The following is a 20,728-nucleotide window of genomic DNA, read 5'->3' on the forward strand; positions in this document are numbered from 1 at the left end:
CCTGCCGCAGTTCACATGCGAATAGCCCAATTAGGACGAGATAACTGTCAGCACTTGCTTTTAGGCCTAGCACCCATGTTTAGCACTGTTGGCGACATCACTAGCGGAAAGAGACATATTCCCGAGACCGTGGATTTTCCGTGAAACGTGGAGGAGCAGGACTCCGCAGACAAGGACTGTGATCGTATGATGAGGGCTTCAAAACCAATGGCATCTCGACGAATACCTCTCCAACCCCTCTTATATTCTAGCGACTGCGACCGTTATATTCCATTCTCGGATGAGCGGACAAAGGATTTCCTGCGTACTTTAGAAATGTCTCTCTGGTCTCAAAAATGCAGCAGCAGTCTGTAAACTTCCGGAGTAACAGTTACTCCCTCCTTGGACCGTTCTTCGAGTCTTCGTTTTCCAGGCACTAAACCCTGCACTAGCCACATTTGTCAGCTCCAGCCACAGCCATGGCGGGCAGTATGCGAGATGGTCCAGTCGATCATCAAAACAAGCAATGGGACCTGATCACCGATTCCTAGACTGACTGTGGCCGACTGATATGTGATCCCTTATGCATATCATCTTTGAACCCTTTTAAATCTCCATCTCATCCCGCCCGAGTTGTCTGTCACCTCTCGCCGTGAGGAAGTAATCGCCTGTACAAAGCTACGCGCCGCGGGGTTCACCAGTGCTTCCTTGATTGACCGATTGCAACCTTGGCTTATTGGGTACCTTCACCTGGCCTGTGTTTGCTTCTTCTTGTTCATGTTTGCTAACATTTCCGAATCTCAGGGGTCCTTCAGTCTCCAACTCCTCTAGCGATTCGCAATTAAAGCCCCGCATCCCGAGACAACGCACCACCAAAACCAAGCCCTCACCCCTCGATCATGTCCTATAAATCCTCAGCGAGTACGGCTGTATCCGCTCCCGGTAAAGTCCTGCTTACCGGTGGGTATCTTGTGCTGGACCGAGCGTATACAGGAACCGTCTTTGCCCTTGACGCCCGCATCCACGTTGTGGTGGAACAACTCCGCAAGGGTCTTCGAAGATCCTCCGAGCCTGAAAAAGAGAATGGGGGCGCTGGGACTGAGGATAATGAGGACCTGGTTGTCGTTCGCTCGCCGCAATTTGTGGACGCTGCGTGGGAATATGGTATTCAACGTTCTGAGAATGGCGGTGGAATCAAAGTGGTGCAAAAGAATGAAGGGTAAGCCGTCCTGGGTTCATTCAATCCGCCGGAACTGACTATATTAGGCGCGGCAATCCTTTCGTCGAGACCTCCTTGAACTACGCTTTGTCGTACATCAGCTATGTAGCTGATTCAAAAGACTTTGGCTCGCTGTCAATTACCATCTTGGCCGACAACGACTACTACTCAGAAACCGCCTTTTCCAAATCCTCAGAACGCAACCCTGGTGAATTTGTCAACTTCGGTGTCCCACTGCACGAGGCACACAAGACTGGTCTCGGCTCTTCTGCGGCTTTGGTCACTTCTTTAGTGTCGGCGCTTGTAATTCACCGCACCATGCAGCCTGACGATCTTGGCGCTGCCCGTGACAAACTCCATAACCTGGCGCAGGCCGCTCACTGTGCTGCGCAAGGAAAGGTCGGATCCGGATTTGACGTTGCTGCTGCCGTCTACGGCTCCTGCCTCTATCGTAGATTCTCGCCCTCGATCCTGGAATCCATCGGTGACGCCGGCAGTCCTGGATTTGATGAAAGATTGTTCAAGGTTGTCGAGGATGCTGACCCAGAACATCCCTGGGACACGGAGTGCTTAGATTTTGGCATGACTCTCCCGCGCGGCATGCAAATGGTTCTCTGCGACGTCGAATGCGGCTCCCAAACTCCATCAATGGTCAAGAAAGTGCTCGAATGGCGAAAGCAAAACAAGGAAGAGGCCGACCTCCTCTGGAATGCCCTCCAGTCTAACAACGAAAGACTTTGCCTCGAATTTAAGCAACTTTCTCAGAACCCCGAAAAGGGCTTCGACGACGTTCGCAGCTTCATCCAGCGTTCCCGCAACCACATCCGCAGCATGACCACCAAATCGGATGTCCCCATCGAGCCAAAGGTTCAAACGGAGCTCCTCGATGCCATCTCCGAGTTTGAGGGCGTCGTAGGCGGCGTCGTCCCAGGAGCAGGAGGCTACGACGCACTGGCAGTCTTGATCAAAGACGAACCAGCCGTCATCGAACGCCTGCAACAACTCTTTGAGAACTGGGAAAGTAAAGTGGAGGATGACTTTGGTGGTAAGGTTGGCAAAGTCCGTCTGCTCGGTGTGCGTCATGGGTCTCTCGGCTTGGAGAACGAGTCGCTAGAGCAGTATCGGGTTTGGTTGTAGACTGAGGGGTGGTGCTAAAGCGCTAGGTTAGAGCATATCTCTGAGCTTTTCCGATTTCGGGTTTTGTGCCCCAAGGGCAACGACTACTTACGAAGTGCATGAGGTGTTGAGCATCTACAAGCATGATAATGAATAAACAATATATCTCAAGCTATTTTCGACGACAAGCGTATCCCAGTGTTACGCTTGCAGTAATATTCAAGGAAAATATCTATCGAAATATATGGGTGATATAAAGCGCTAATAACATATACATGGAATCTATTCCTTGTTGTCTTCACAAAGGCTATGAGTAATATTACAGGCTTAAGAACAAGGTGGTTAGAGACGCAAATTATCTGCGCTCGACTTATCGCTGCAGCGTCAACGCGAGTATAAGTCCCGTGACAGCAGCACCAGCCGCAGCACTGCTAGCAGCGACGATGGATATATCGCGGCGAGTGACGGTAATGGGGTCCTCACTAACAAGGTCATTTGCATACTCGCGCCATGACTCGACTGCCGTCCGAGATGATGGGGGTTCAGGAAGGATGTGGGCGGTAGGTTCTGGGGTACTAATGGCTGGAATCTCGGCAGGGAGTTCTTGGGTAGTGACGGTTGGTGTAGCAGGGGCGGCAGTCTCGTCAGATGTCTTCTCCGAGGTGTTCGAGACCATGGGAGTGGCTTCGGGGGTAGCGGCGGGCACAGTAGTGGGCAGAACTTGGGCCTGAGCAAGGATCTTCTCCTTTTCAATGGCCTCAAGGACTTTCTCCTCAAATCCCTTGACAAGTCTCCGCCGACGCCATGGCTCGACGGCGATCTGGAAGACCAAGAACAGAAGGACGTTGACGCCCATCAAGCCCCAAGTACCCCATGTACTCATACGGCGAATCTTGTCTGACCAGACTTGCTCCTCGTGGTACCGAGATAGAATTTTCTTTGTCAGCTGTGCAGCAGCCTCTTCCGACTCACGTTCGGCAGCGGACAGGGCTTCTTGTGTTTCGGTTTCGGACACCTCGTTTGCGTGGTCATTACGGTACAGAAGTGTGAACCGTTCCAAATCTGTCGGGGACCAGGTGTGTTTGCGCTGTAGGAGCTCGTTGACTTCACGCTGGGAGGTCGAGCGGCGGTTGATGGCGGCTGCGTAGGCTTCTTTCGCGGTGCGGACTTTAAGACGGGCTTCTCGGAGGCGGTCCTCTGGTTGCCGTTAACATTCTCAATCTAAGTAATTATTTTGGGCAGTAAGGGGACCAACCCTGCTGCTGTATATTCCTTTTCAAGGCCTCAATAGACGAATATCCAGTGAAGTCGTTCAATCGCTGGCCAGCCACGAATACGTTCGACTGTAGGTTATCCATGACGGTACTGAACTGCTTCGCGAATTGCGACCGTCGGTTCTCGATGTATGAAGGGAGGCCTCCTGGCTCTGCCTGCTTGCAGTCGATCTTTTGTCCTTCCTGTCCCTGCGTCCTCACCGAGTCCTCCGCCGCGTGCGGAGGTCTTTGCGGCCCCGCATCTCTATCTGCATCCCGGGCGCTCTCCGATGTGGCACTGGGTGTTTCTGCGTCCTTTGGTTTGTCTTCAGTTTTCTCATTGGTCTGCTTCTTCAATTCATCCGACAATAAAGGAGGCTGGGCGCGGAAATGGCATTGTAGGCAGACTGAGAAATTGCGCCGTGCATCGCTCGGTTGAAAAGTCTTGGGCGCGGGAAAAGAAGGGAGGCGTGAACGGATTGAAAGAGAGGTTCTCGAGGTTTCGAAACCGGTACGTAGACTGTGTCTAAGCAGCCATGGCATCAACTGCATCGTGGTTTAAGAGGTCGCAAGGACCGTTGGTTTGTTGTTGATGGCCGGGGTGACCGGGTAAGTTCCAAGGTTGGCGGAGAAAGCGGCGGCTCTTCGGGTGCCGAACTAGCTCTCAGCAGTCCGCATAGCTCCATCATTGACAGAGGGCACCTTCACCTAGTCGTTGGCTCGCAGGCTTTGCGTAAAATATAGATTTATGCTACGAATTTCTCAATAATTTCTCTACTTTTACGCGACGTTTCAGGCCCCACGGAGTGCGGTGTCGTCAAGCAAAGATACCTACGGCGCGAGATAACGATAGCAACATATTATTTATTCTTTAAGCACTATTTATACAAGGCTTCAAAAAACACAATGGGGACGGAGGCTCGAAAAACAGCATTAATTGCCAACAGTCGCATAGGCAGCTCATGACACGGAGGAACAGTCGTCAGTAGTAATCAGTTCGTCAAGGACCATGGTCGGTAGTATAGTAGGGTATCTCGGTGTGGATGCGGGTGTCGTGTAGGTGCGTGGCACGAAGTCAACTCGAGTCGAATTTAATCGTCGCTCTGCACCTTGTTGTCGCCCTTGACAGCTTCAGCATAGGTAGGGGGCGGTCGCGATTCATCCTGTCCTTGGCTGCTGCTGCCGGCTGTTGGTTGTTCATGCTGAGGCTTAGGGGCAGGCTGCCTGGGCTGTCCTGAGCCCTGCTGGGGAGGTAGTGTGCCGTAGCCTCTCTGGCCTTGGTTCGGTGCAGACTGGTGAGAGACATAGTAGTATGTTACGTTCCCATTCTCGACATCACCTCTCCGGTTGGGGACAGGCTCATATGACGGATCGTCATAGTCCGGCTCTGGGTGCTTGAGGATGATGTACCACGCATGGAGAAGGCCAGGGATGTAACCGAGACAGCAGAGAGCGATGTTGATGATTGAATCAGCGGTACATATACCTAGCTTAATCCACACTGAGAGAGGGGTTAGCGGGGAATGTCATCAACTATGAAGAACCTGAACTTGCCTGAGACGGGTGGAAAGAAGACAGCCAGAATGGCAAGGAACAAATCCGAACCACACATGGTTAATTTGGATAGTTAGCTGGTTGTATGATGGTCAAAATTTCCACAATTTAGCCTTGAACAGTGAGTCTGAGGTTGAAAGAATTTGGTGATACGAATGACGCTGATGCCTACTACTCTCCCGTACACAGCCTCGGTCAGATGATATCACAGATCACGTGCTTACGGCGGCCATTGTGGCTAGCGCATATCAATGACTCATGAGGTGGCTCGGGTATTATGCCACACAAAATGTCGCAGTGCTTTGTGTATTGGCACCAAGCAGTAAAAAAAGCGCCCCAAATCATCTTAAAATGGTAAATCCACTACAAGGAGCAAAAAAGCAATGCATATAGCATGTCCTGGTTTCGATCCAGGGTCCTAGTCATTATTAGATATATTGGTTTTACAGTGACGATTTTGTCAAGACGTACCTCCGGGTTATGAGCCCGGCGCTCTTCCCCTGAGCTAACATGCTGATTGGTTATTGGTGGGAAGTTTTTAGTAACCATGACAGATCAAAAAGAAGAGAGTACAAAAACTGAATGTGAGTGGACAGGGTGAAGTGGGGAAAAAAAATGCAAAAAAAAAAATGAATATAGCATGTCCTGGTTTCGATCCAGGGTCCTAGTTACTGTTAGAATTTGGCTGCTTTAATTGATTTGTGTGAGACATACCTCCGGGTTATGAGCCCGGCGCTCTTCCCCTGAGCTAACATGCTGGTTGGTTGTTGCAATCCTTCCTTAACTGTACTATTGCCCATGACAATTGGGCATATCAATTGCTGAGGGCTATGATGGACAATAGTTATGGCTATCCCATCAAAAAGAGTTAGCTTAGACCACATCGAAGTCAACAAAACAAACCCAGAAAACGCTAAACCCAGCGCGCCCTCGTACCGAATGCCCTAGTCCACATTAAGACAGGGCTCGGCTGGCCAATGCCCATCCCTCGGCCACTCCACTGTGTGAAGGTCATAACGTATACATGTAATAGCCTATGTTCCGGGATCATGATGCATATATGTCTGGCTGGACTGCTCATGATATTGACTTGTCTCGATGATTCAGATTTTGATAAATGTGGCAGTTTACAGCAACTCTGCTCCGCGCCTATCTGGATTTACCGCCAAGTCCTGAAGTATATATTTCGACACGCGGCCAGGAAAATACTAGCCAGGACAGGAAAAAACCGCGCAGCAAACTGCAGATAACCAAGCGCAAAAGTACTAGGATGCAACGTCTGGATACCCAATTATTGTATCTGCCTTCGATGAGATACACAGAGCAAACCGACAAGTGTCTCCCAGCTATGACGTGTGACTTTCATACAGTGAATAGAGACTAGCAGACGCTCCTACACGACATAAAATCACTGCCTATATACTATATAGCACTCAATGACATGACCACGGCCATGGGGAAGAGGAGTATGTGCGCAGGAACATGTTGCATTGAACGCACGGACAAGGACAAGACAGCGATGGAGACTGGGAGAATAGACATGCTAGAGAGCATCGCCGGTGCTAAGGACTATACGAGCCTGCAAGGAACGAAGGCCCAGTCAACACTGCATACAAGCAGATTACATTCCTACCCCAGGTCCTTCTCTAGGTTACTGTCCAAGCAGTCAAGACTCAATAGACGCTGACTGGCGGAGGGAGAACGAAGATAAGGTCAGGTGATCAAGACGGATGATGGCAGATTAGCGGCGGCGGGACGGAGCACATGGCGATGAACCATCCCGCAGAATCTGAAACACGGTCAAATACGATCTAGAGGCCGGGAAAATACGATGGTCCAAGGCTTAACCGACCCTTGCAGGCCTGCACCAGTCCTTGCGAAATCACCAGAAGACATTTTCCATCCACATAGACACTTGAATTGGTCGTAAGAGAGCGTGACTTGTCCTTTCCTAAGATTTCTTCCGCTTGCGATGTATCGGAAGGACATGATAGCAGTAGTCTCACACCCAGTCTGCCACGTCAATCAACGGCCAGCTGGTTTACCGCAGAGAGAGAGTTGTCTCGGAGACAGATCACACAACCCACAGGGCCACAATTCTCAGTCTCACTCTCAAGTCTCAACTCTCAAATCCCACACCCACAGTTCATAGCCAGCGTGGACGGTGGATTCTTCTCACGGGTCCTGCTCTCCCCGCTTGATCTGTGGTTGAATTTGCCGAGTCAGGGTTTTTGGATAGATATCGACCATGGTCAGAACTCGGCCAAGCGGAGAATACTCATTGTTAAATAACAGGGGTCCGACCTCGCAGGAAGCAAGGCCGAAGTGCACCTGCTTATTTCAAGGCGAGCTCAAAAGTAGGATACGAGAGCAGAACCTTGCGGTGGTGTAACTGATCTCATATTTGAATTTGTTGTTGGACTGCCTGAAGGGATTAGCTCGAGTGGACTGGGTGGAGGCTGGTTAAATTGCGATTTCTCGTTATTTGACAAACCTCCCAGCCGTGCGCCCCCCCCTTTCGACTTTGAGCCAACCTTACTGCAGTCTGGACCAGGGCCTCATCTCGTTTCCTCTTTGTCGTCAATCTGATACTTAGAGGTGTCCTTGCTTCAGCCTCCTGTGCCGGGATCCTTGGAAAGCGACTGCGGGATTGTGTGAAGATTCTGCGCGCCAGGAACAAAGTGTAAGCCCGAAATCACGGGTTCATCTATTTACGGAGTCGGCCTGGACTACTTCCTGCTGGGTTTAGCTCTGCGTCTCTGCCTCTCGATCAGCGCGCTCCCCTGGTACGCTTGTGTACTTGCATCCCCTTTGTTGAGTCGAGTTGCTTTCGCCAGTTCCTCATTTTGCAACTCCCCGTGTGGAACCCGTCGCTCGTTTGCCTTCAATTCTTCATCACTTTCGTGGACCTTTTCCTTTCTTTTCTCTTCTTTGGTCGCCTCTGAGACTCAGGTCTCCGCCATTCTTTCTAAAGTCCGACAGCGGTACTTTCGGGCTCGAGGCCATTGAATTCGGTATAGAGACAAAAGGGAACGATACAACATGACAGAGATCTGCCACCAATTCGCCTGTTAGACCCCCGAGCCGTGATATAGCCCGAACGAATCGTTAGCGACACCAATTCGAAAACGATCGAGGACCATCATGTCCGGCAATTGCATTTCCTTGTCAGACTCGACGCAATGCCCTGCGTTCAATGCGTCGTCCATTTCCACAGACTCCGGTCTCTACACCGATTTGTGCGTTTGTCTCCATTCTAGGTAGGTTGACACAGCTAACTGTGGCAGCCCTTTTTTGCAGAACGTGACGGACCTGGCAGATTTCGATCGTGAACTCAACAATTATATATCAGGAGCGTACATTGAGAGCAAGTGTGTTTACCTCAATCTACCTAGATAAGCGCGCCATACTGACTCGCGATAGATATTCCATGTTCCTGGGTTGTCAAGGTGACTTGTCAAATAGCAGCGACTACTATGCGCGCTATACCGTCAGTGCCATTTGCAATGGCTTGGTTCAACAGTCTGCGGAAGATTGTAACCTCACAGCCGATCAGACACGGCCGCTGTGTGCCGAAGATTGCGTACGTGCCCAGTTCATTCCCTTCATTTTCATATCCTAAAACTGCAGCAGGCATTGATGGCTTCGAGCGAGGAAGAAATCGCGATGAACGATGAGCTGTGCCCAGACCGCCGAAGCGATTATCTCAACCAAGTCCGCTCAGACTTCGCTGTGTGCACTGGCCCCGAGGGTTCGCTTATCGAAACATGCATATCGGCATCAGACAATGAACCCGACGAATGCGGCTACCGTTCGAACCTCATGGGACTATGTGGATTCTGCGCGACAAGTACAACCAACTCAACGGATTCCTGCTGTATAAATGCAAATGCCGCAACTCGATGCGAAGGGGTCGATATCCCCACTCCGTCCATGTCGTTTGTCCCTATCTATACGTCCGATCCAGACTCAGGAGATGACTCAGATGGTGGCTTATCTGGTGGGCAGATTGCGGGCATTGTGATAGGATCCGTCGCTGGTTTTGCTTTACTGGCTGCTTTGATAGCGTTTGGCTTGATATGGTATTGCCGACGGAAACGCCGCGTGAGCGATGAAAACTCGTTGAACAGACCCAACCCGCAACGAAAAGGATCCTCAATGCTTCAGGCTGGAGGTGCAGCATTCGCCGCGCCTGGACGTGTCACCAGGATGTCAGCGCTACGAGAGGCACCGAGTTCCTCCCCGGGCCGCTCGCGCAACTCTGGGCCCTATCTTGGCAGCGCCAAATATAGCGATTCTTCCGACTCTGAAGGTTTCGCAAGCCCTGGAGCTATGAATAAGAAGATCCCACCTACAACGGGCAAACGTCATGGGTCTCTTTCCAGTAACTCGGCCCTGGCAGGTGCAGGCAGCGATACTTCTCCCCGCTCTGGTACAGTTGGGAATTACTCCTCTCCGGAAGGACTGACCAGTGGTCAGTCAGAACAACTATCCTCCTTCCAAGATTACTATTCGCAGGACGACATCCATCCCGGTGACAAGGTTGCGGTACTCTGGGCTTACCAGCCCCGGGCCGGCGACGAATTTGGCCTAGACCGAGGCGAGATGATCAAGGTCATTGGTATCTGGGATGATGGGTGGGCGACAGGTGTTCGCGTACCCGAAAGTGCAGGAGATTACGATGCTAGACACCGGGAACAGCGCGACAGTGGCGTCTCGAGCCGCTCTCAGAGAACGTCACCGGCCCCATCGGGAGAGATCAAGGCTTTCCCGTTGGTTTGCGTTTGTCTGCCACAACACTGGAGGAAAATTATTGATGGTGGACAAGGGGATGAGGAACCAGCAGAATAATATGCATCTATGTCTTTATTAGAGCATGGGATTCTCATGCCGGTTTACGCCTTCACGATAACGCCTTTTTTAATTCTTCGCTTTTTATTCTCGAGGAGCGGTTGTTTTCTGCCTACCACTGGGGAGGACGTGGTTTTCTGCCTCATCCCATTGCTCATCAACATTCTCTCTCAACGCTTGATATCCTCCGGCTGATGGCTTCCTAATCGATCAATTAGCCCCAGCTTCCCGGCTTCTTCCAACAAACGCGCAGCCTATTCTTCGCACCGTGGAGGATTATCTGACCTGACCTCGCCATACCGTTGTCCATAGCTCAGCAGATCCTCGAGACTTATCTGCGTGCGTCTGAGACGACTTTCTTTCCTTTAGCGCATCATTTTTATATACCCCCTTCTTACGCAAAGCTTGCTCCATTAGTGTTAGAAATGCTCTTTTCGTCTTGCATTCATACACTCTTACGACGATACTGTCTGCGGGTTCACAGCAACGCACTCGGTGCTTTCTAATCTGGAGAGGAAGAGCTTTTTATTCGTCATATGGAGTGGACATTTTTTTCACTTTCACATTCATCTGGTCCACAGTGTCTGTACTTTGACTTCTCTGCTACATATTGATGTATGTACGTATACTTTAACTTCTCGTGACCTCCCATATTAGAGATCCAGATATTCGGCCAGTTCCACCTTACCATACATATAGCCAGTCAAAACACCGTGAACCAGCTGTAGGGAGATCAGCCTAACATAGGCAGCCTCAAATAATAACCATGTATCAAAATAGCCGCAGCTGCAGGCTGCACGATTCTCCAGCTGAAAAGTTCCAGCCTGACCTAGCCTACGTAAATATTCAGGGGCTGACAGACAGTGTGGCTTTGGTCTTACGGCAGCGAATCACGTGCGGTTGAGGGGGCCTCCCCACTAGCAACGGCTAACGCAGCACAACAACTTGGAACTCACTGAATGCCCCTCTATCTCCATCTCGGTTCCCCCATCCTCTCTTTCCGCTCCCCGATACCCTTGGAAGTACCCTCGAAAAGTTCCCGATTTCCAACACCTTCTTCTCTTTCTTGCCGGTTAGTGATTACCTTGCGGCTGATATATTTATACCCCTCCTCCCCCTCCTCTTCCGATAGTGATCGGGCGAAAAGGCGAGCAATTACGGCTGACGTCGTTGAGTGCAGTTGAATATAAAGGTTGCAAAGCACCTATTTCACAGAAACAATGTCTGTATGTATTTTATTCAAATGCGCCCTTGAAGATTGCTTTATACTGACTATATTCGTTGTTGATTAGCTCGCATCCGGGTATGTCTATTCATTTGAGATTTCGTCGTCATTGTCGTCATTCGAGTTATACGGTTCTGACGGGATACGACGTTCAGTGTCTCCATCCAGGATGAGTGCATCACTGCATTCAACGACTTTCGCATGACCGGCGGCCGCTCAGGAGCTAAGCCCAAGTTCATCATCTTCAAGATTGCCGACAACAACAAGGAAGTCGTGGTCGACACCATCTCCGAAGACCCCGACTACGAGGTCTTCCTCAACAAGCTCGATGAAGCCAAGGATGCCAATGGCAAGCCTCTTCCTCGCTACGCTGTCTACGACGTCGAGTACGACCTTGGTGGTGGTGAGGGCCAGAGGTATGCGTGACCAGTTCTCTTCCAGCACAGGGACGCGCCAGGCTGACAAGTTCCCGAATTGCAGAAGCAAGATCATCTTCATCTCCTGGGTTCCTCAAGGTACTCCCATGAAGGTATGTTGCTGCCTGATCCTGACGATATCCGCAACAAACTGCTCACAGAGAACAATAGGCTTCCATGATTTACGCTAGCACCCGCGAGGTTCTCAAGAACGCCCTCAACGTTGCCAACTCCATCCACGCCGATGACAAGGGCGAAATCGCGTGGAAGGTCCTCCTCCACGAGGCCAGCGGTGGCAAGGCCAAATAGACGAATGGCGACGGCTGGGACCGAGCCAAAATGTGTTGGCGTGGGGTTTCGCGCTATACGACTGCTTGATTGAGTTTGACGGAGCGCCGATAACCATCCTCGCGCGCGTTTAGTTCAATATCAGATCGTTACGACTTGACTGCCTGAATAGTGACCTTATCGTGTTTCGCGACCGTGACATTTCTCTGCGAACGAGCTTTGTGGAGGGCTTCACTTTCTCCTATTCCATTCTCATTTTTCGTCAGCGTTTGCCTGTACAGAAGACTTCTGCCTGCTGCAGTGGATGACCCTCGCAGCAAGGTGTAAAGTAAGAGACGATATCACCATATAACTGTTTGCTAGACGGATGTTGGTTTGGATAGTTGTTCAAACGCCGAGCAGGTATTGTTGACGTAAATGAGCCATCGGCCGAGTCACCGACCATCCCCTGCTCGATTGAGCGATAGAGCAGACCCCGAAACTAGCGCCGCATGTCAAGACACGTAAGAATATAGCACTAGACTCGATAGCTAATGCAGTGCAGCCAGTCAGTGAGAACGGGGAGATTAGGAATATGAAGGGGGTGGTGCGATCAGTGACAGGAAGGAGTTGGGATGTGGGCCAATGAGCGGGCGCGAAAACCAGGTTAGTCCGGGTCGTCGAACTTCCGCACCTCAAACCACAGTTGAACGTCGTCTGTGTCTCTTCCATCGCAAGTTCTCGATCACAACCCCCTTCGTCCCCTGCATCAATCACCCTCGGCACTGAGGCATTGATCGTTTCGCTTTTACAAGAGTGTATTTTTGATAATTGATTTATATTTTGTCGCCCGCCGGCCCCTCGCACACAATGTTCTCTCGCTCCGTCTCTCGAGCTGTCGCTCGTAGCTCGGCTCTGCCGATGCCTGCCATTCGCTCCTACCGTACCCCCATGGCTTGCCTCAATGCCCGTCCTCAGGTTGAGAAGAAGGCTATCGCTCCCCAGCAGACTCGCGCCGCCTCCTCCGAGCACGCCATTGCTAATCCCACACTCGCCGGTATCGAGAAGCGCTGGGAGACCCTCCCCCCTCAGGAGCAGGCCGACCTGTGGATGCAGCTCCGTGACCGCATGCAGGTTGACTGGAACCAGATGACTCTCCAGGAGAAGAAGGCCGGTATGTTTGCCCAAGAATGACTTGTTCATGGCTGTCTTGGAATTTTGCTGATCGTGGTTGTTTTGCTTTGATATAGCCTACTGGATCGCTTTCGGACCTCACGGACCTCGCGCTCAGCCCCCCAAGGGTGAGGGTCTCAAGATCTTCCTCAAGGTTACCCAGCTTGTCGCCGTCTCTGTCGCCGTGTTCTACGCCATCCACGCCTTCGCTGGCAAGCAGCCCAAGACCATGAGCAAGGAGTGGCAGGAGGCCTCCAACGAGTACGCTCTGGTATGTAACTCCGCAAATATCTTGAAATCTGCGATTGGTCGCTCTTTGTGCGATCAATTGTGTTTCTATCTCGAATTGTTGCTAACTGCTTTCTCCTTCCAACAGCGCGAGAAGATCAACCCCATTTACGGTATCAGCGCCGAGGGCTACGAGGGCAAGGGATTCGTTCAGAGCCCCCCTGCCGAGAAGTCATAAGTTGATATATAGAACTTGGGAGAGTCAGGTATCGCATTGGACATACTCGATAGGACGTCATGCAACCGAGCGCCTATCAACCAACACTCCCTGGCAATGCTGGCTCTAGCCGATTGTTCGTGAGCAGGACTGTTCGCCTGTGCCTCACTTGTTTCTTCTACTCCAGCCGAAAAGACCCATGTATCTCGTACTGTGCCATATCAACGCATTTCTTTTGTAGCCATAGAGTCAGTTGTGCTTCCCTTTTGATATTTGTACAAGATCTCTGGTAAATGTCAATTATGTTTCTGTAAAAATTTTTGAGCCATGCAAATGTCTAAGCTTAACTCTACCGCACGCTTACGCTTGGGGATGATGATGTATATGGGGTATATGTCGTTGAGAGTTACTGCGTCGTTACTGGAACTGCTACGTAAGTGGTTCGCTGAGCTCTGCATGACAACATAGCTCGACGTACATCACTGCTCGCCAACACCGATGGGTTTCCCAAAAGCTACTGCCATTGAATTATGCACTACAAAGCATTGAATTGAATGTTGATATATTACTTTGTGATATATGGCTGGCTAATGCTACGGTTATGGCATAGCAGGGGTTCCCCAGCAGGTTGAAAATTTTGGGGCGGTCATTCTTCATCCGCAATAGGTTAGAGCTGTTTTGGGGAAGCTCGAAGTGATGGTTGGCTACGGAGTACAACTGTTTTCTAGACACTACTATAGACAATTCCATATATCTTAAATGATCAAAGCTTCAGTACTAGTTGTTTACTGTTCTAACTGAAAGCATAACGCGTCGTTGGGGAGCCCACAGCAGCTCACCGGGACAGCTCTTCTTCCTTGCATCCGTGCCAAGACCGCGAACCTCCTCATTTTGAGTTCCCGTAACAACCGGGCGAGCTCGGGAGCTTCGACGGCACCAGAGGTCGACTCGAGCTTGAATATCACGATACAGAAATTTTTAGACTTTATTCTGGCATACAATTTAGACAGATCAATAATTTATAGTGCTAGCTACAGCTCGCAGCTGCCCTGTTGACCAGCTGTTGCCCCGGTGCGGAAGATCACGGGACCCGTCGGCACAAGCCCCGACCAGACTAACCAGGCTAAGCCGGCCACATTCGTGTTCCCAAGTTCCAACCTCATCTCTTCCCTTTCCTCCTCTCTCTTCCTCTCCCATCCTCCTCTCCTGTCTCCATCTATACCCTTTTCGCTCTTCAACACCATCACAATGTTCAAGAGGTTTGTTACCTTTTAATTATTCCTTTTCTAATTATTTTAAATCGCGCTGACCTGTGTCTTTTCCTCTTATTAGCGGTCTGGCCCGGACCTTCGGGAGGGCTGCCTTTGCCCGACCTTCCGTCGCACGTCGCTCCCTCCAGCCCTCCAAGCTCAATGGCTTTCCTTCCCTCGCTAGGTTCGCCAGCACCGAGACTGCTCAGGGTGGAAAAATTCACCAGGTCATTGGTGCCGTCGTCGACGGTATGTGCCCTCGATCCCGCAGAATCCTCCCCGTTGGCGGCTGCGCGAAAATCTTTTCTACACCGGATTTCATCGCGACTTCCATCAACAACAACCTCAAATCAACCCCAAAACACGATATCTGACTTGGGATTATAGTGAAGTTCGAGGGTGAGAAGCTCCCCGCCATTCTCAACGCCATTGAGACCGAAAACAACGGCCAGAAGCTTGTCCTCGAGGTTTCTGTATGTATCCGATACCGCAATGACCCCAATTGATGATGTCAAGTTCCTTTAACTAACCTTCTCATAGCAACACTTGGGTGAGAATGTCGTCCGTACCATTGCTATGGATGGTAAGTCGCTATTTACCCCTGCTGTCGGTTGTGGACACGTCGGATACTTGCCCCTTCGGCCTGCCCTCGACGCTGTCCCGAAAAACAAGATATTAATATACCATTTTAGGTACTGAGGGTCTTACCCGTGGTGCTGCTGCCCGTGACACTGGTGCTCCCATCACCATCCCTGTCGGCCCTGGTACCCTTGGCCGTATCGTCAACGTCACTGGTGACCCCATTGACGAGCGTGGCCCCGTCAAGGCCGCCAAGTACGCCCCCATCCACGCTGAGGCTCCCGAGTTCATTGAGCAGTCCACCACTGCTGAGATTCTCGTCACTGGTATCAAGGTCGTTGACCTTCTCGCCCCCTACGCCCGTGGTGGTAAGATTGGTCTCTTCGGTGGTGCCGGTGTCGGTAAGACTGTGTTCATCCAGGAGTTGATTGTAAGTTTCCCGCAAACATGACTATTATGCGCGTTTCTAACATACTCCGTCCGTCAGAACAACATCGCCAAGGCTCACGGTGGTTACTCCGTCTTCACTGGTGTCGGTGAGCGTACCCGTGAGGGTAACGATCTGTACCACGAAATGCAGGAGACTGGTGTCATTCAGCTCGACGGTGAATCCAAGGTGTCTCTTGTGTTCGGTCAGATGAACGAGCCCCCAGGTGCTCGTGCCCGTGTCGCCCTTACTGGTCTGACCATCGCCGAATACTTCCGTGACGAGGAGGGTCAGGACGTGCTGCTCTTCATTGACAACATTTTCCGTTTCACCCAGGCCGGTTCCGAGGTGTCTGCCCTTCTTGGTCGTATCCCCTCTGCTGTCGGTTACCAGCCCACTCTGGCCGTCGACATGGGTGGTATGCAGGAGCGTATTACCACCACCACCAAGGGTTCCATTACCTCCGTCCAGGCCGTCTACGTCCCCGCTGACGATTTGACTGACCCTGCCCCCGCCACCACCTTCGCTCACTTGGACGCCACCACTGTCTTGTCTCGTGGTATTTCTGAGTTGGGTATCTACCCTGCTGTCGACCCTCTTGACTCCAAGTCCCGTATGCTCGACCCCCGTATTGTCGGTGAAGACCACTACAACACCGCCACTCGCGTCCAGCAGATGCTCCAGGAGTACAAGTCCCTCCAGGATATTATTGCCATTCTTGGTATGGACGAACTGTCTGAGGCTGACAAGCTTACTGTCGAGCGTGCTCGTAAGCTTGAGCGTTTCCTGTCTCAGCCTTTCACCGTCGCCCAGGTCTTCACTGGTATCGAGGGTAAGCTCGTTGACCTCAAGGACACCATCAGCTCCTTCAAGGCTATCATGAGCGGTGAGGGTGATGACCTTCCTGAGGGTGAGTTAACTTCCATTCCTACTCAAATGTATACTTTATGCTAACATGGTCTCTAGCTGCCTTCTACATGGTTGGTGACCTCGCCTCCGCTCGTGCTAAGGGTGAGAAGATCTTGGCGGATCTCTCCAAATAAATGTAATATTGCTTCCAAGCGCCCTTTTTCCTTTTTGTTAGACATCATGGACTTCCTTTTCTCGTCGTTCCATTTTCCATCGATGCGTGTACAGTACTCGAATTGAGAAGAAGGAAGTTGAGTTGAAAAAGAAAGCCCATCCTTTCTACACTATAAGGGAAAAAAGAGCACACTCGACCCTTACACCTCACGTACCTCTTTTGAAGTCTGCTTGGATAGACTTGTGTGACAATATATCTGTGCTCATGTAAGTAAAATTAAATGACCACACCCCGGCCTTATACCCGCGGGCAGGGACAACATGTATCATTTCTTTTGTTGGATTGGAAATCACGATTTGGATTTATACTCTTCTTTTCTTGTAGTCTGCGTAATGTAGTTGTAGTCTCTTCTAAAGGCTCTGTATCAAGCAGTACATACAGTCACGTCCCCCACTTGACTTTTTCATCTTTCCCAAGGTACTATAATCATGTTTTTGCGGCACCCCGTTCGTTGAGGAAGCAGTAGTCTCTTCGACAGCGAGAACCAGCCTACTTCGCACGAAAGGCCCTTTCTCTACTTAAGTTGATTTCCCTGAACTTTGCCTTTTCTTGCTCCATTTCAACCTCGAACCCTATAGTTCCAATGCTTCGTTTCCTAATCAGGAAAGCACGATGCCGAGTTGCTCCTGCCTGCATTGACGAGCACGGGTTGAAACCAAAGAAGCAAGGCGCGACCCTCTCGTTGTTTGTTGTGGTTGCCTATTTCGTTATACAATGTTTATGTCTTTAGAGAAGGCAGGAACGACTGGCGTCCGCGAACGGGAGGACTGGGAAGGCACGGTTTACTGCCTATCTACCTCCTTAGAGGCTAGTAGGGGTAGGGGGATTTTAGTTTTAAATACGTAGCAAGTAACGCCGGCATTGAACTGTAGATATTTCATGAGGCATGCATTCAATCTAATGCTATAGAGGTGGTAATAGATATTAATGGGCAGATGTACACGTGAGTAGATAAATAGAAATGCGTCAGACGGTCAAGCACAAACACAAACACAAACACAAACACAAACAAAAACAAAAACATATATGGCATTATGGAAAGTATAGATTGGATGCTTTGACGGCGTGTCTCGTATGCTGTTGGCGAGATGATTATGGAAGGAGATGGTTGGCGAGTGGTTTATAGCGTTTCTTCCAACGCGAGGACCTAAAGAAATGGATGCATTAGTATTTGATGCGAAGAAGGGGGTGAGAAGAAGCCGTCAAAAGCTCTGAACGAGCAGCAGAAAGATGAAGGAACAGAGAGAAGAGAAGACACACCAACGCAGTCCTCGTAGGAATATAAACCTGCAAAAAGTTCGCCCTCCCATTCCAAGGCATATCACTCGTAAAGAACCTCGTACTCCGATCATTCCTCTCCAACCCACCAAACGCCGCATCGTCAGTATCAAGAACAATACGATAAGTACCACCCCTATCCACGCCAACCCGATAATCCGTGAAACTGTTCGTCGGGTGGAAATTGAAGATCCAGAGGAGACCCGCGCGCTCAAAGACAAGGACTTTATCGCCTTCGTGCTTGAGAGATATATAGGCCTGGGGGGCATGCAGCCAGCCGTACTTGTTTTCAGTGAGTTGCATGGAGCGGTCGAATTCGTTGAGGAATTTGTACCGCAGCAGGTTGTCTTCTGTAAGGTTTAGCTGGCGCCGGGCGTACCAGAAGGAATTGTTGTTGCCGGCACGGGGGAAGTCGAGCCATTCTGGGTGGCCGAATTCGTTGCCTTCGAAGTTGAGGTAGCCTTCGCCGCCGAGGGCATGGGTTACTAGTCGGATCATCTTGTGGAGGGCCATGCCGCGTTCGATGACGGGGGTGAATTCTGTGAGGGTGGACATGTGTGTGTACATTTCCTTGTCACAAAGCCACATCATGAGAGTTTTGTCGCCAACGAGGCTGGTAAACTTAGCATATGTCCCAACTGATAGCTGTTATACAGGAGCAAGAACGACTTACGCTTGATCATGACTCTCTGCATAAGCAATAGTCTTCTCGCCATGACGGCGGTTCGTCAGAGTGAAAGAGAGATTGCCAATGTCCCAATCGGCGTCAGACTTCTCCTTCAGAAGCTTGATGTACATGTCTGGGATAGCCATGGCGAGACGGTAATCAAAACCGACTCCACCTACGCTGTGAGGAAGACACAGTGCTGGCATTCCCGAGACATCTTCTGCCACGGTTATGCAATCTGGGTAGAGACGGTGTAGCATTTCGTTCGCGAGCGCCAGATACATTACGCCGTCGTCATCGACTGCTGGACCGAAGTACTCGTGGTACCCACCAGAGAAACCACTGTATCTCGATTAGCTGTTGCTCGAATTGGTTTTTACTCTAGGAGCTACTCACGTCCCAATGCCGTGGTGGGTATACAACATGCTAGTGACTCCATCGAAACGGAACCCATCAAAGCCATACTCCTCCATCCAGAAGCGGAGGTTGCTCAGAAGGAACCGCAAGACTTCATGATTTCCATAGTTGAACAGCCGACTATCCCAAAGTTCGTGCTGGCCCTTCGGCCCAGCGTGGAAGTAAAGGTGGTCGCTGCCATCAAACTGATTAAGTCCGTCGTCGACGTTCTTTGATGCGTGACTATGCACGACGTCGAGAAGAACCACTAAGCCCAAACTATGTGCCGTGTCAACTAGCTCCTTTAGGTCCTCAGGGTTACCGTAGCGACTGCTGGCGGCGAAAAAATTGTTGACTTGGTATCCGAAACTGGCGTAGTAGGCATGCTCCATGATAGCCATGAGCTGAATTGCGTTGTACCCGAGGTACTTGATTCGAGGGAGCATATTGGCTGTGAACTCCTTGTAAGTTGCGACTCTGGTCTCCGGAGACGAGATGCCTACATGAGCCTCGTAGATACGAAGACTCTCAGGCTTCTTAGGTCGTCCATGCTGGAATATATAACGCTGTTCCTTTGGCGGGTTCCAGAAGACAGAGTCGTAGATAGCCGACACGTTTAGGTCCTGAACAACTCGCTTTATCCACGCTGGAATCCGATATAACCGCTCTCCGCTGGGTGTAACTAGACCAATCTGCAGAAAACATCAGCTACCACCCAATGCTCAACAATACAGTGATATAGCCACATACCTTGACCTTACTATCATGCGGTATAACTGCCTTGCCGTCACTCGCAGGAAGAGCAATCTCCCAAACACCAAAGTCGTTCCTCGTCATGGGATTGGCCGTGATGTCCCAATTGTCTGCTAGGTTCAGCACAGCACAGCAAGCAACGCAACCCGCTTCTTCACCCGCAATTCCACCCGCCGACTAAACACTGGACAGGACAGAACAGGCGGACATACTGAAGTCACCAACCAGCGACGCCTCAACAGCATTTGGAGCCCATTCCCGGTACGTGATATCACCGTTATCGCTGACGTTGAAGCCGAATTTCTCGTAGCCCTGTCGTTCCAGCAAGCACCAATTAGCCCATGAACAACAGCATGGACCGAAACAAACTGCCAGGAAGCAGAAAGAAAAGAAGGAAGCTCACCCGACTGAACTGCTCTAACCCGCCCTCCGCCTCATCAACAGTCTTAACCCAGCTCTCGACATAGTTGTACCGCCGCTTTATCGCGTCCCGGAAAGGTTCCAGCCAGGGATCGAGGTCGATTATACCTATGGAATGTAGATTGATCGTCGTTAGAAAGGAATTGAGGTGGTGGTTCTGCGTTGTCTGAACGTGACCCACCTGTGCCGTCTGATGGAGCTGTAGGAGGCATGGCTGGAGCTATGCTGGGAAGCTGCTGATAGCTATCTTATCTGCTTTACAACGAATCAATTCAAGAGGGGATAGTCAGTCGACAGAAGAGAATGAAGCCCGGATTTTTCACGAGGAGAATAGAGTGAGAACCGGACTGGGGGGAGAAGTGGTTCAGGCAAGGAC

General features: G+C 50.7%; 8 protein-coding genes and 2 non-coding genes across 10 annotated transcripts; 5 read left to right on the top strand and 5 right to left on the bottom strand.

The window, feature by feature from the left end:
* Positions 1–215: 215 nt before the first annotated feature.
* On the top strand, positions 216–2,510 carry erg8 (phosphomevalonate kinase). Its single transcript, XM_073776635.1, has 3 exons — positions 216–719; positions 784–1,198; positions 1,246–2,510. Exons 2-3 carry the CDS (start codon positions 879–881, stop codon positions 2,333–2,335), a joined length of 1,410 nt encoding a protein of 469 aa, XP_073629828.1. The 5' UTR covers positions 216–719; positions 784–878; the 3' UTR covers positions 2,336–2,510.
* she9 (putative mitochondrion biogenesis protein (She9)) lies at positions 2,510–4,264 on the bottom strand. The gene is made up of 2 exons (XM_073776633.1): positions 3,570–4,264; positions 2,510–3,511 (listed from the first exon to the last, which is right to left on the bottom strand). The coding sequence occupies exons 1-2, from the start codon at positions 4,117–4,119 to the stop codon at positions 2,685–2,687; spliced, it is 1,377 nt and encodes a 458-aa protein (XP_073629829.1). The 5' UTR covers positions 4,120–4,264; the 3' UTR covers positions 2,510–2,684.
* Positions 4,265–4,339: 75 nt separating this feature from the next.
* On the bottom strand, positions 4,340–5,345 carry BDV14DRAFT_170799 (putative stress response RCI peptide). The gene is made up of 2 exons (XM_073768272.1): positions 5,122–5,345; positions 4,340–5,068 (listed from the first exon to the last, which is right to left on the bottom strand). Exons 1-2 carry the CDS (start codon positions 5,177–5,179, stop codon positions 4,659–4,661), a joined length of 468 nt encoding a protein of 155 aa, XP_073629830.1. The 5' UTR covers positions 5,180–5,345; the 3' UTR covers positions 4,340–4,658.
* A 166-nt stretch (positions 5,346–5,511) lies between these two features.
* Positions 5,512–5,636, bottom strand: BDV14DRAFT_t60. Its single transcript has one exon. It is a non-coding gene; the product is annotated as a tRNA-Met (tRNA).
* Positions 5,637–5,757: 121 nt separating this feature from the next.
* Positions 5,758–5,879, bottom strand: BDV14DRAFT_t59. The gene has a single exon. It is a non-coding gene; the product is annotated as a tRNA-Met (tRNA).
* A 1,809-nt stretch (positions 5,880–7,688) lies between these two features.
* On the top strand, positions 7,689–10,299 carry BDV14DRAFT_36767 (SH3 domain protein). Its single transcript, XM_073776636.1, has 4 exons — positions 7,689–8,360; positions 8,409–8,492; positions 8,545–8,704; positions 8,755–10,299. The coding sequence occupies exons 1-4, from the start codon at positions 8,266–8,268 to the stop codon at positions 9,970–9,972; spliced, it is 1,557 nt and encodes a 518-aa protein (XP_073629831.1). The 5' UTR covers positions 7,689–8,265; the 3' UTR covers positions 9,973–10,299.
* A 499-nt stretch (positions 10,300–10,798) lies between these two features.
* Positions 10,799–12,602, top strand: BDV14DRAFT_170804 (actin-binding ADF family protein). Its single transcript, XM_073768273.1, has 6 exons — positions 10,799–11,044; positions 11,153–11,198; positions 11,265–11,275; positions 11,353–11,613; positions 11,678–11,726; positions 11,785–12,602. Exons 2-6 carry the CDS (start codon positions 11,193–11,195, stop codon positions 11,920–11,922), a joined length of 465 nt encoding a protein of 154 aa, XP_073629832.1. The 5' UTR covers positions 10,799–11,044; positions 11,153–11,192; the 3' UTR covers positions 11,923–12,602.
* On the top strand, positions 12,603–14,226 carry BDV14DRAFT_170812 (cytochrome c oxidase subunit IV family protein). Its single transcript, XM_073768274.1, has 3 exons — positions 12,603–13,054; positions 13,131–13,324; positions 13,430–14,226. The coding sequence occupies exons 1-3, from the start codon at positions 12,751–12,753 to the stop codon at positions 13,517–13,519; spliced, it is 588 nt and encodes a 195-aa protein (XP_073629833.1). The 5' UTR covers positions 12,603–12,750; the 3' UTR covers positions 13,520–14,226.
* A 252-nt stretch (positions 14,227–14,478) lies between these two features.
* Positions 14,479–17,148, top strand: BDV14DRAFT_170814 (F1F0 ATP synthase subunit beta). The gene is made up of 7 exons (XM_073768275.1): positions 14,479–14,757; positions 14,831–14,997; positions 15,136–15,221; positions 15,289–15,331; positions 15,441–15,757; positions 15,815–16,664; positions 16,721–17,148. Exons 1-7 carry the CDS (start codon positions 14,747–14,749, stop codon positions 16,795–16,797), a joined length of 1,551 nt encoding a protein of 516 aa, XP_073629834.1. The 5' UTR covers positions 14,479–14,746; the 3' UTR covers positions 16,798–17,148.
* Positions 17,149–17,853: 705 nt separating this feature from the next.
* BDV14DRAFT_170820 (1,4-alpha-glucan branching enzyme GLC3) lies at positions 17,854–20,713 on the bottom strand. The gene is made up of 8 exons (XM_073768276.1): positions 20,534–20,713; positions 20,336–20,460; positions 20,145–20,244; positions 19,930–20,042; positions 19,180–19,871; positions 18,790–19,125; positions 18,099–18,729; positions 17,854–17,985 (listed from the first exon to the last, which is right to left on the bottom strand). Exons 1-8 carry the CDS (start codon positions 20,562–20,564, stop codon positions 17,959–17,961), a joined length of 2,055 nt encoding a protein of 684 aa, XP_073629835.1. The 5' UTR covers positions 20,565–20,713; the 3' UTR covers positions 17,854–17,958.
* Between the last annotated feature and the right edge of the window lie 15 nt (positions 20,714–20,728).

This window comes from Aspergillus stella-maris, assembly GCF_047715825.1.
Source record: "Aspergillus stella-maris strain CBS 113639 unplaced genomic scaffold BDV14scaffold_17, whole genome shotgun sequence".
In the NCBI taxonomy this organism is placed as follows: domain Eukaryota; kingdom Fungi; phylum Ascomycota; class Eurotiomycetes; order Eurotiales; family Aspergillaceae; genus Aspergillus; species Aspergillus stella-maris.